Raw genomic sequence first — 12945 nt, forward strand, 5'->3', positions numbered from 1 at the left:
TTAGAGGACAGTATAATTAATGTGGGGATTGTTAATTAATGCGGGGATTGTTATTAAAGGGCAGTAATTAATGCGGGGATAAAAGGCAGTTTAGGGAGTTGATTTGGAGAGAGAGAGTGCGGGGTTAAATGGGGGGACAAAGGTGAGGGGATCAATATAATTATTCTTATAAAAAAGAGATGTATGGAGTATCTCGTTTTCAATTAATATAGTAAGATTGTCAGTACGGATTATAATTCAACTTTTTGTAGATTGTAGATATTGACAACGATCTATCTTTTATTTTTTTTCTTTTTTTGTAAAACGCTTTAAAGCTGCAGTCTAAGTTTTTTTTTTTTAAAAAAAAAAAAAAATGGATCATTGTCAATGCTCACGATTCATAAAAAGTTGGATTGTGATCTGTGCTGACAATCTTATTATATTGGTTGAAAACGAGGTACTCTAAATCTGAATTTTATATTACTATAAATGAAAAATTCTCGACCCTGATCCACTACATGTTGTTTAGAGTTGCTATTGATCAAGATTCGGCTCAAACTCGGCTCGGCTCAATGAGAGAAGTAAAACGACTTGGCTCTAACGCAGCTCAATTTTGAAAGAAAAAGCTCGGTTCAACTCGACTCATGTAACACTTGGTTCAATTAGGCCCAGCTCAGCCCGGCTCATACTATATTTGAGTCCAGCTGAAATACATGTACAAAGTAATTTATACAACAAATAGAGTAACTCACCAAATTTATACTACAGCTGTTTACAACTACATAATTGAACTGAATGTGTGTAATTATGTGTAATTATGAAAGGGTTGGGTTGTACCAGTTTCTTCATGTAAGCTTTTCTATTATAAAAATTGTACTGAATTCTGAATTTATAAACTAGCTATGTACTAATCTTTATTAAAAGTTTTTCTATTATATATAATAGCCAAAGTTGACAAGAAGCTCTAGGTACATCTCTCTCTGTACCGATCTTTACCAAGTCTAAACTAGCTACATACTAGTAATATTGTGTTTGAGCTACGTACATTGAAGCCATATGAGGGCAAAAATAGCCCTATTAGATAAACTATAAATTAAAATCACAAATTATTCTTAGTTCTTAGTTATAAAATGGATACCACGTTAACTTCTAAATTTATTACTTTGAAAGAGGAGGAGACGATTCGATGGGCTCATGAGCCGACTCGGCTCAGCTCGGCTCGGGATTCGGCCCTCTTCTAAATCAAAATTTGAGTCGAGTCGAGTTCGGACTTTTTTTATGTTTAGGTTCGGACTTCATATGAAATATTAAGTTGTTCAACTCATTGGTTCACGAACTGGCTCGACTCATTAGCATCCCTGTGTGTGTTTCGTCGACTCATTGCTTTTTTGACGAAATGGATTTGGATCTTGCAAAACAAACCACAGATTAATTGGGCTCAAACACTGTATTTACTGTATGAGATAAATAGCGGCTCCCGACTGGCCAATTCAAAAGATCAATCCTTCTTCTTAAAAGACCTTTCTACACAATTAACCTCCACTGTGAGTCTGTGACACAACCGCACTAGCCTCAGATGGTCTGGGAGGTAAGTGGGTTTTTTACAACTACTGTATACTCGCACAGAAAATAGCTTGGGCGGCAGGACTATGGACTGTTTGGAGAGAAAGAAATAACAAGATCTTCAATGACAAATCAAAGACGATCGATCCTAATGCTGGCATTGGTCAACACTCAACAGTGGGCGAGACACTTGAGAGAAGCGCTCCAAACTTTATTAAGTAAAATTAGATACCAAACTGTGATTATTAGGGGTGTGTCTAATTATTGTGTATATTACCTGTAAAACTACGCCCACTTGGGCCTGTCTGAATAATAATGGGCCGAATTAAATGAGTTCACAAATTTTGGAGGTGTCTTTTTGGGTCCATAATTCTCATCGTCCGACTCTTGATCATCTGAAGTAACTCAAATTTTTAGTTTTAATCTGACCGTCCAATAAGAATCCAGCCAATCCGACTATAAGTGGAATGCACCGATATTTTTAATATTCGTGCTTGTGCAGATCGGACGGTCTTGATCTAAACTCAAAATTTGAGTTACTTTAGGGGATATGAATTCCATCCGTCACCGACTTGCATCAGGGTTATTATAAAAGGATTGTAATCCGCAATCCACGAAGGGAGTCGGGGAGTTATCTTAGTCGTTGATTTGAGTAGATATTTTGTTCCTCTTCCCCCGAGACATTGATTCCGGCACGTAACTTAACCTAGCCGCTCCTCTCTCAAGCAAGGCCAAAACCGACAAGGAGAATGCATTCTTACGATTCGAGATACGCCGATCCAAGTTCTTACAGGGAGAGGCGGAGGTAAGAGATGAATCTCCTCACTTCCGATCCCGATCTAAATTTGTATTTCAATTTTTGCTAATTTTTTTTAGATTATATGGCTTCTGATAATCCGATTAGGCAGTATTCTCTTTGTTAAATTAGCTTATTTGTCCAGATCTGGGGTATACAAAAAATCTCCGGCTTCTAGCGAATTATAACACAAGCAGTCGTACAAATTTGGGCTTCTTGTGGAAGCTGGGAATAAAGAGTTGAATTTTTTCTGTATAGATAATCTCTAAAATCCAACTTCAGGATTATTTTGTCTGCCTGCTCTTTTTGTTTCCCTTTTCTGTGAGACTTTGCATCACTTGCTATTAATTTCGACATTGATCTTAATTTCTCTTTCTTCTTTTGTAGTGATTTTATGAGGCCACCACAATCGACTTACTCAGCCCCACCTACAGGGCCTCCAACTGCAAACTACGGCAGTGGGTATCCACAAGCTGCATACAGCGCTGTATCAGGTTCTGGCACATCATATTCGTACTCTGGTGGTGGAAGAGGTGGCTATGGAGGCAGGAAAGGTTATCATCGCAAAATCATGCTTTCCTTAAAACTTTCATGCTGTTGTGATATTGGATTTAAAACTAAGACTTTTGTGGGGCCAAAAAGCAATGAATTTGTTAACCATATGTCAGCACCATCCTAGTTAATAGTTGTCTGTGGTATTAAGTAGAGGTGGATATTGTACTGTGCCAGGTGACTGTAATGCAGAAACCATAATACAGTAGGAAACCATATAATATTGTACTTTGCCAGGTGACCGTGATGCACGACCTTTCTCTGGTAGAGGTGGTCGCGGAGGCTCTAGTGGTGGAGGCCGTGGACGAGGTGGCCGTGGCAGCAAATCAAAAGATGACCTTGATAACCTTATGCTGCCGAAACAGGATTTTAAGAACCTTGTACCATTTGAGAAGAACTTCTATGTGGAAGGGCCTGAGGTACAGGCCATGTCTGAGCAGGAGGTCACCGTTTACCGTGCCAGAAGGGAAATCACAGTAGAAGGCCGAGATGTGCCAAAGCCTGTTCGCTTCTTTCATGAGGCCAACTTTCCAGGTACAATTAAGCCAAGTTTTCTTTTCAAATCTTATGATAGATGTCTCAATACTATGTATTGTGTGTTCAAACTGTTTCCTTTGTCCCAGTTTGGATGTAAGCATGATCAATTTGTGCACTGCAGGTCACCTGATAGCATCATGAGGAACCCTGACCTGCATGGTTACATAATGGAAATGGGTCAATCATGGAAAATTTATTTGTAGAATTTGTGCACATGACTCCCAAACTGCACAGAGTTTTAATTAATCTCAACTACAATAAACATATCTACAGTTTTACTTTTTTATTATTTTGTTAATCATTTTTTCAGGAGTCACTGTTGTCAAGTAAATTGTAATGTCAATTTATCTGTTCCCTATATAATGATACTGAATTTTTATCAAACTTTTACATGCAATAGCAGAATTTGGACAATTTAGTTAATAGAATCTCAGACCGTGGTAGCAGGCTATTTTTTATTGTGTGCGAGTTTATTGGCTAATTTTTTGTGGTTGTATTTTAAATATACACAGAGTTCTGCTTGCAAGTGATAACGAGGTCCGGTTTTGTGGAGCCGACAGCGATACAATCTCAAGGCTGGCCCATGGCCTTGAAAGGCAGAGATCTCATTGGTATTGCGGAGACTGGTTCTGGCAAGACACTTGCTTATTTGCTCCCTGCTTTAGTCCATGTCAGCGCACAGCCTCGCCTAGGTTAGTGCAACTTTTGTATATTAAAAACAGCATGGTTGAGCCCCTTTCCACTGTTAGATCTCCCACAACTTTTCTATTCAATGTCTTGCTTTTGTACTTTGCATTAGTCAATTCTGTACTGACTACAGAGGTTTCTTTTGGTTTCTATCTGTACAGCACAAGGTGATGGGCCAGTAGTTCTTGTTTTGGCACCTACAAGAGAGCTTGCAGTTCAGATACAAGCAGAAGCAAAGAAATTTGGATCGGAGTCCCTTGTCAGAAGCACATGCATATATGGTGGTGCGCCTAAAGGACCTCAAGTAGCTGTCCTTAGACGAGGTTTTTTCTGACTTTGTGTTATTATTCCCTATCTATTTTGTCTCCCCATATACTGCCATGTGTTTTATCAGATGCTGCTGTGTCTCCTGTGGACATAATCAATTTTTTTTTTCCCAATTTTATTGATAAATTCATAGTTTTCCTGCTCCCCATTAATTATGGTATTGACTATAATTTATAGGCTTTTATGGGTCTGTCTGCATTAAGATTCTTGGAACCTATATTTGACATTTCCATTCAAATGTTTTTTTTTTCAAGTTCCTTGTAACTAATTTTAAAGTGATAAAAAATGGTTGTAGGGCCGGAATTTATATAGCCATATGTGCAGGCTGGCATATAATTTCTGTATTTAACATTCTATGTGCTATGTTTCTCCTTGTAGGAGTTGAAATTGTAATTGCAACACCCGGTCGTTTAATTGATATGCTAGAAGCGGGCACTACAAACCTGCGGCGTGTCACATACCTAGTCTTGGATGAGGCAGATCGGATGTTGGATATGGGCTTTGAGCCTCAGATCAGAAAGATTTTAACACAGGTAGCAGTTTATGATGTCTAATAAAGCAAATGATACTCTGCTGGTTAACTTATATGTTGATTGGTGTATAATTGTGCCATAAAGAACATTTGCTGTGTTAACAATTTTGGTTATATTAAGGTGTACAGTAAAGACCAATGGTGTTTCTGTATTTACACTAAATACTGCAATCCGTGCATTAATAATTTTTTATTTTTATGTCGGTCATTCAATGATACAAACAATTTGGTGCTTTTTGTCCATTTGCCAGATCCGTCCTGACAGACAGACGTTATATTGGAGTGCCACATGGCCAAAAGAAGTGGAGGCCTTAGCCCGACGTTTTGTGCATGATCCTTATAAGGTTAGTGATTTATTCTTTCATAAATTCGCTGAACCTTTTCTGAAGATAGTTTTTAATATTTTCGTAAATGTATGACTTGAAGATAATCATCGGGTCTTCTGATCTGAAAGCCAACCAATCCATAAACCAAATTGTTGAAGTTGTTCCAGAAAGTGAGAAGTACGCCAGGTATGTAAATGCATTTTTTTGTATCTTTTTGTTCCATTGTATTTGAAAAAAGAATGTGCTTGTTCTCTAGAAGTGCATTGCAATGAGTAGCATTTTCCAAAATTTACTTCTGTTTCTTAGTCTTTGTATTTGGCTATTTGGGTGTAAAGTGGCAGGAATAAGTCTTCAATATTTTGAAAAAGAGCTCATACACTATATATGTGAAACTTATTTATACACATGAAACTATGATTAGAAGAAGTCAGAAGAGTTGTCTAATGTGCTCTTATGTAATCTGCTTTCTTTATCTTCTACCGTCCTTCTATTTAGGTTAATAAAGCTCTTGGCAGAAGTTATGGATGGAAGCCGGATCCTGATTTTTGTCGAGACAAAAAAGGGATGTGACCGGGTGACAAGGCAACTGAGGATGGATGGATGGCCCGCTCTATCAATACATGGTGATAAGGCCCAATCTGAGAGGGATTGGGTTTTGGGAGAGTTCAAGAGTGGCAAGAGTCCCATAATGACTGCTACTGATGTAGCAGCACGTGGTCTTGGTAGGACCACCTTTTGTCTGACCTCTTAAGAAAAATAAAAGTAATACATATTGAAATGATGAGTCTGCCTGGGGCATTTGACCAGCTTCTGAACAAAAGTGGAGCTAAAACCCTGTGGTCAGTGTTGCTCAAGGTGCCATTATGTCAAAGGTAGGAACAAAGTATACCCTTTTCTTTATTCATTGGCAGTGGTAACAAGGCACATTTGGTCAATTTTTTTATTTATTTGTAGCTGTTTTGGCAGTAAGGAGTTCTGTTTTTCCATGAATAGCATGAATTTCAATCTTTTAAGCAGTGTTGCACTTGATTCAGCATGTATCAATCAATTTTGGTTTGTTTTTAAGATATGATAAATTCTATTATCATGATGATTTTTTCTGGTTGTTCGGTCAATCTGCTAAGAAACTATCATTCCAGTTTTGGTGTGTATAATAAAAGAATAGGTCATTATATGTTTAATGGTTCTGTTACTAGCTATCAAAATCTCGGGCTGTTGTTATGGTTGGGTTCAGTCAATGGAAGGTCAGAGTATCTTGTGTTGTTGTGGGTTTTGGTTGCTTTCGGTTTGTAGGTCATTTCAGAGGGTCATTGTCAGTTATTGGGTGTGTTTGGTTGTCAGACCACTTGTCTGGGTTTGGTTACATTTGGTGTTTGGGTTACTCCTGATAATTGTGCAACACTTGAGTAAATTTTTATGGCTTTGAATGAATTTTTGTTTGGTCGTATTGAGTTGCATTGAGTTCGGCCAGGTGCAGACTTGGATCTGTAGGTTTCAGACATTTCATTTTTTTAAATATTCTGGCCTGGTCTGCATAGTTAGCATGCAGAACTACTTTTTTGACCTCTTGTGCCTAATTTTACTGGAACCACTGTCATTAAAGTATAGTCGTTGACCTTTGATTTGGCTTTGGCACCTTAAATTTGACTCCTGTTGCTCCATCTTCCTGGCTTGCTTAATAAATGGATTCTGAATTGGTAACTTTTTGAGGACTTTTTTGTCCTTTGCGGATATCAAAGCTCAGTTGAAAGTTAAAACACAACCCATCAATGTTACTGAAGCTGGTTCAGTTTATGTTCCTTGTTGGCTCCCATCTGGCATGCTTTAGTTCTTGTTGCTGCATCTTGGTTACTATAATGTATTAATGGCGAAATCATTAACTCCATATTTGCGTACTGGTAATTTAATGGCAAAATAACTTTTGACTGTTAGCATTTCAGGAAAAATAGTTATATGTTTTGATGTTTAGTTGTAACTTCCTATTTTAGATGGTAGATAACTATAAGATGCTTTCTTCACTTGTTAAATAAGAATTTCTAATTATAATGTGATTGGCTCATAAGTATTTGTCATGTTCATGGTTGTAAGCCGTAACGTGCATCCGATCCTTGAGATAAGTACAGAAAAAGTATAGCATTTCTTTGAAGAACAATTTTATTGAGGTTCCAGGTTGGTTCAAATTAAGGTCCAGGTCTGGCTAAGTGGGGATTAGCCATTTTGGATTTTTTTTTTTTAATATCTATTAATTTCTGGTCTCATCTCTCCAGTCAGGTTTCAGTTGTTTCAGGTTAGCTTGAACTTTGGGTTGATCTAGGTACACCTGGTCAGGGGTTGGGTCCGGTGGGATAGAAAAATTGATTTTTGCTTATTTATTCATTTTGGGAACTAGGTGCAGGAGAGGATCAGATGGGTTGGGGTTTGAGGTCTGGTTGATTCAGATTAAGGGTCAGTTTTATTCAAATAACTCAATTTACTGGTTGATCAGGTTCAGGCCTACATCAGTTTTGTTGATTTGGGTTTAGGTTTAGGTTTCTGACTTCAAAGAATTTTTGGTCAGGTTTTCGTCTTGTGGGTTTGGCAGGATTCTCGTATCAGATTAGTGGTTACCTGTTGTAATAATTTGGTGTTAGTACTGCAGAATTAAGCAGAGGAGCCTTTAAATTCTCTCTTTGCCAAGTGTTTCTTAAATTAAAGAGGATAATTCATATGTAGCTGTTATGATATTGCTAGCATGTTCCTAATGTTCCCTTTCATGCATCATAGTTGGTAGCATCAGACATCAAAGCATGCAATTGACATATATACTTGTGTTGCATGGATGGTCTGGCATGCTGATTCGACATAAATTGATTTAGTGTTGATGTTTCACTTCTTTAGTTATTTGATATATAATGCATGCTTTGGAAGTTAATTCTTGGATGTATGCAAATGACACAGATGTAAAGGACATAAAATGCGTGATAAATTATGATTTCCCGACAAATCTAGAGGATTATGTGCACAGGATTGGTCGTACTGGCCGTGCTGGTGCCAAAGGCACTGCCTTCACTTTCTTCACGGTAGCAAATGCAAGGTTCGCCAAAGAACTAGTAAAGATACTAAGGGAGGCTAATCAGAGTGTCATTCCTGCACTGGAATCCATGGGCATCTCCGTTCGTGGTAATAATGGAGGTATGTGTTGTAGTTTTTTTGTTTGGAGAATTTTTATCTGTATAAATTATTTTAGTAAATTGCACACAAATGGTCCATAAGTATCACTTATTGTTCCTTTCTGTTCTTGAAAGTTTCAAAAGTACCATTTTGATTTCTTAAAGTTTCTTTTATTGTGTGAAGGTGGTCCTACCTTTCAAAAGAATACAACAACAACAACCATGCCTTTAGTCCCAAACATTATTTTACCTTTGAAAAGAATAATGATAATATTTTCATGCATTTCAACATTATTTTACCATATCACATTGTGTAAATGTTGATATATCGGTGATATTATTTTTCACAATACGTATCGGTGATATTACTTCCCATAATACGTATCGGTGATATCATGACGACCTAGATGCTATGTTTCCATCTATTTTTTTACTGATGTTGGAGAAACGAGCTTTTGAAAGAGTTTCGATAAACAGGAAACCGTTCTGTTCTACATATCTGTGATATTATGACAACCTAGATGCTATGTTTCCGTCTATTTTTTTGACTGATGATTACAGTAGGACTGATTTGGTACGAAACAAATTTTTGAGGACCAAAATAATATTTAAAGGAATATTTGTGAAATTTACTCTTAATTATTTTCTGACAAGATGCTTTTAGTGTCAAACATGGGAAATTTTTTTTTGGGTCTACCTATATACTACAAAAATATTCCAAACCAGCAAACATAGGGTGAGCATATTTTGAAGAAGCAGGTCAAGGAGAAATTTTCATGTTCAAACTTCAAAGTGCTATGGGAACTTTTTTAAACTTTCCTGTGTGCATAATGCATCTAAGATGCAGCACTTTGAGACTTGTAAATTAGATTCCTCAAAGCAACCTAGCAAGTTCCTTTACCGTGTATTACTATTGCTTAGAGCTAGTTCTAGTGGGCTGTTGCAATCTTATACCCATGGGGAACTTCGAAGTTCCTAGTCACAATTTCTAGTATATATTAGTCAAGTTCTGCAAAATATTTTGCAACAGAAAACAAAACAAAAGAAAAGTGAACAAGCATACGTTGTAGGTGTTTTATTTATATCAATCAGGTATTGACAAGTTTTTACCCAACAGGAGGAAGGTCAAAAGGTCGAGGTGGGTATGGCAACCGATCTTTTGCTGCTTCGCGGCCCTATTATTGACTGACAATGTCTCATTAGTTATTTTTTTTACACTGGATTTTATGGTTGTTACTCAATAGTAAGCTTATGATACAATCGTTGGGTGATTATCCGGCAATGTTCAATGATAGTGATAATTTGATAAGATTATATTTGTAGTGGTTATTTTAAGCACTTAAATGTATTGAAGATTTTATTTTCATCTGTGTTTTCATGCGTGTGTTGGCATTAAGATAATGGGCAAATAAAAATAAATCATTGAAAATAGTATGCGTTTATAGATGGCACCGTCACACTATCTGCCGCCTATAAACTTCCTATTTAAACTTGATTTTGTCAGCTCAAACATTATGAAGCCTGGCTATGGCATTGATGTGCGATATAATCAAAAGTGTGCATGATGCCACATTTGATGATATATTGAGTGTAACTCTCGCTTTTTCTGTTGGTGTGAATTGTGCAAATATTGTTAGAGTAAAAATGTAAAATATACTTTTAATACAATGTGAATTTTGTACAGTTTATCATTTTGTAAATTGGAGTCCGCACTAGCGCATTTTGTATACTTCCAGTCCAGGAGAGACTAATCTTTGCCGCAAGCAACCTATCTAAAATTCTTAGACGTATCAGAAGGGCTGTACATTCTCTCTTTTATTTTATTTTATTATTTTTTTTTGTGAAGGTCAGTTGGAAAGTAGCCATACTGACATTTGTATTAAAAATAAATAAAAAGTTTTAACAATGTAGTCAAATCACAGCTTACAAAGAACTGGAATTAGCGCACTGTACCAACGTGCCTGGTCCAGCCCCATTCTCTGGTTAGTGGTTCTTGGTAGCACTCTAACAGTATGTATTCCACTGGTGCATATCCCAAGCTGCATCATATAGTCTGTACTTTGTCCCAGTTTTGCGGTATTAGAGAAGATCGTCCTATTTCTCTCCCACCAAATAGCCCATTTACCTGGTGCCCGTGTTGTCTCCCAACGTGCTCTGATATTCGGGTCATTGGCTGCTCGATGCTCCCACCAGGTTGTCTCTGATGTGATTAAGTTTGAGCCCCCCACCCCCCAGCTGAGCCGCGAAGTTGCAGTGGTGCAGTAGGTGGTCCCTCATTTCAAGTTCTAATTAGAGTATTAGCTACTTGATATAACATAAACCCGCATTAAGTGTGGCATCTATCTGTTGATGTTCCAATATTTCAGAGATGCTTTAGAATGTATGTTGATGAACTATAGTTGTACTTGTGGTGGTATTTTGTGCTGCAATAAGTAAGGAAAACAAGCAATATATTCAGTCAAATCATTATACAGGTTTCTTAACATTGGGGGTATCCAACTTCCCAGATCTCTCTTGTGCTGGCCTTTACCTATCCCTCATAAGATCAAGATTTTCATGTGGCTGCTTAGTAACAAAAAAAAACACAGAAGATAAGCTTAGTAGTAAAGGTTGGTCAGGATGTACACAGTGTCAGTTCTGCCCATGCTGAAGAGACAGTTAACCATCTATTTTTGAAATGCAAATTGGCTCAACATATTTGGTTTTGAATAGGACTTAGCCAACAATATTATTACAAATGGAATAACATCACTGATATAATAAATTTCTCTTTCACCTTAGATAACAATCTCAAATTGATTTTCTTGTAGTCTAAAACTAAGAAATGAATCTTGTTTTCAACATACTAATAAGAAAACTTTTAATTAGATATATTGTACTAATAATTGTGGCTTTAATTAATTACTGGGCAAGCATGATCAAGAGGCAGGCTAGGGAGCTGGTCCTAAGGTGGATGCCATCAGACATTGATGAAATTCCTCACCAAGTTTGGGATCCAGCAGACACTCAAATGGTGATGTATCAGCCGACAAAAGACGATGTTGATGCTTCTAGCTGCACTACCAACTAGTTGTTTATAACTATTTTAAATTGCACTAGTTTCTATATTATAACTATATTACTTCTGTTATGTCTCAGAATATTCTGATGATATTTTCATTTTGTTGCATTTTGGTTGAACTATTTTCCGCATGGTACCCTTTTGCTCGCTCTTGTACTTCCACAACAGCCATGATGGCTTCCTGGTATGCACAACCTCCGACCAAGGGCGGACCCAGGATTTTCATCGGGGGTTAAAAAAATATCGAATCGGGTTTAAATAGCTTATCGGATTTAAACCCATTAACTAATTGGGTACTCGATAAAAAAAAATGTTTTGACTTATATTTTCCAATACACTGACTTATAATTTATGATCTTATAACTTATAATTAATATTACTAATCATAATTCAAAAAATTTATTTTGATTTTAACACTAAATTTAACTCGAATTACAAATTAAATATTTAGAGGGGGGCAAAAAAATTTCCAGAGAGAGACAAAGTCGATCGATACCAATAGATCACTACTAAAACTCAAAATCCAGGTGGGCAGCTGCCCCCTGTGCTACAGTAGATCCTCCCTTGCCTCTGACTGGCCATGAAAATGAGAGCCAATGATCTATGTTGCCTTCTCTGCCAGGGCGACACCGCAGCTGTCAGTTCATGGGCTGTTTTTCAATATGTGATAGGTGATTCCATCATTCTCTTTATCTTCTTAAAATCTTTCTTTTCAACGTTTGTTTTATTTGCTGGAGCACTGCTCATGCCCTCATTTTCATATATTTCTTTTATAAGGAGGGTTCCAATGTCTCATTTTTTTTATACATCGTCATACCTCATATTTTATATCTTTATTTTCTTCATATTCAAAGTCTAAATTGTCGATCCGAACCGTTCAGCATGATATCCATACTAAAATATAGTTAGAGATGAAATTTTATAATTTTTGGAATTTTTTTACTATTTTTTAAGATGGATAGAAAATCACTGTTTTTTGAACGGTTAAAAAACAGTGATTTTGTATCTATCTTAAAAAATAGCAAAAAAATTCCAAAAAATATAAAATTTCATCTCCATACTTATTTAGTATAAATATTTTGTTGAACGGTTCGGATCGACAATTTGGACTTTGAAAACGAAAATATAAAATATGAGATATGATGAGATATGGAAAAAATGAGGCATTAGAACCCTCCTCTTCTTTTATTATCTCACAATTGTATTTTTTCTTGATTTAAATTGCAAACTCAAGAGAAGTCAATAATATTTAACTCTATGGAAAGTTTCTCTGCCTTTTGTATGTAGTGGTCATTGTATGTTTTTTTTTTGTTGACAAGCAATAGAGAAGATTTAAAACATTATGATTTTTTTTAGTCAAAATAGTGTAGGTATGTTGCAAAGAAGACTTCCGAACTAAAATTATTTGGATTAATTAATTTTTTATAAAGCAATGT

General features: G+C 36.5%; 1 protein-coding gene across 2 annotated transcripts; it reads left to right on the plus strand.

Annotated features, from left to right (window-relative positions):
* The first annotated feature begins 2157 nt into the window (after window positions 1–2157).
* On the plus strand, window positions 2158–9811 carry LOC144564101 (DEAD-box ATP-dependent RNA helicase 20-like). Of its 2 annotated transcripts, none has more exons than XR_013514552.1 (11): window positions 2158–2347; window positions 2726–2892; window positions 3128–3424; window positions 3940–4119; window positions 4276–4437; window positions 4820–4974; window positions 5225–5317; window positions 5400–5485; window positions 5795–6171; window positions 8237–8470; window positions 9566–9811. XR_013514552.1 is itself a non-coding variant. In XM_078313620.1 (11 exons), exons 1-11 carry the CDS (start codon window positions 2292–2294, stop codon window positions 9631–9633), a joined length of 1725 nt encoding a protein of 574 aa, XP_078169746.1. In that variant the 5' UTR covers window positions 2158–2291; the 3' UTR covers window positions 9634–9811. The 2 variants fall into 2 exon arrangements, 1 of the variants encoding a protein (XP_078169746.1); XM_078313620.1 differs by having other exon boundaries at window positions 5795–6021.
* The last annotated feature ends 3134 nt before the right edge of the window (window positions 9812–12945 follow it).

The sequence above is a fragment of the Carex rostrata genome, chromosome 13 (assembly GCF_964058835.1).
Source record: "Carex rostrata chromosome 13, lpCarRost1.2, whole genome shotgun sequence".
NCBI classification, from domain to species: Eukaryota; Viridiplantae; Streptophyta; class Magnoliopsida; order Poales; family Cyperaceae; genus Carex; species Carex rostrata.

What these genes read in the sequence shown, in the direction of transcription:
- LOC144564101 (XM_078313620.1), top strand. Translation starts at nt 2,292, where the DNA reads ATGCATTCTTACGATTCGAGATACGCCGATCCAAGTTCTTACAGGGAG. An exon ending in CAGCGCACAGCCTCGCCTAG is followed by an intron (nt 4,120 to 4,275) that starts GTTAGTGCAACT and finishes CTATCTGTACAG; the next exon opens with CACAAGGTGATGGGCCAGTA. An exon ending in TGTAGCAGCACGTGGTCTTG is followed by an intron (nt 6,022 to 8,236) that starts GTAGGACCACCT and finishes CAAATGACACAG; the next exon opens with ATGTAAAGGACATAAAATGC.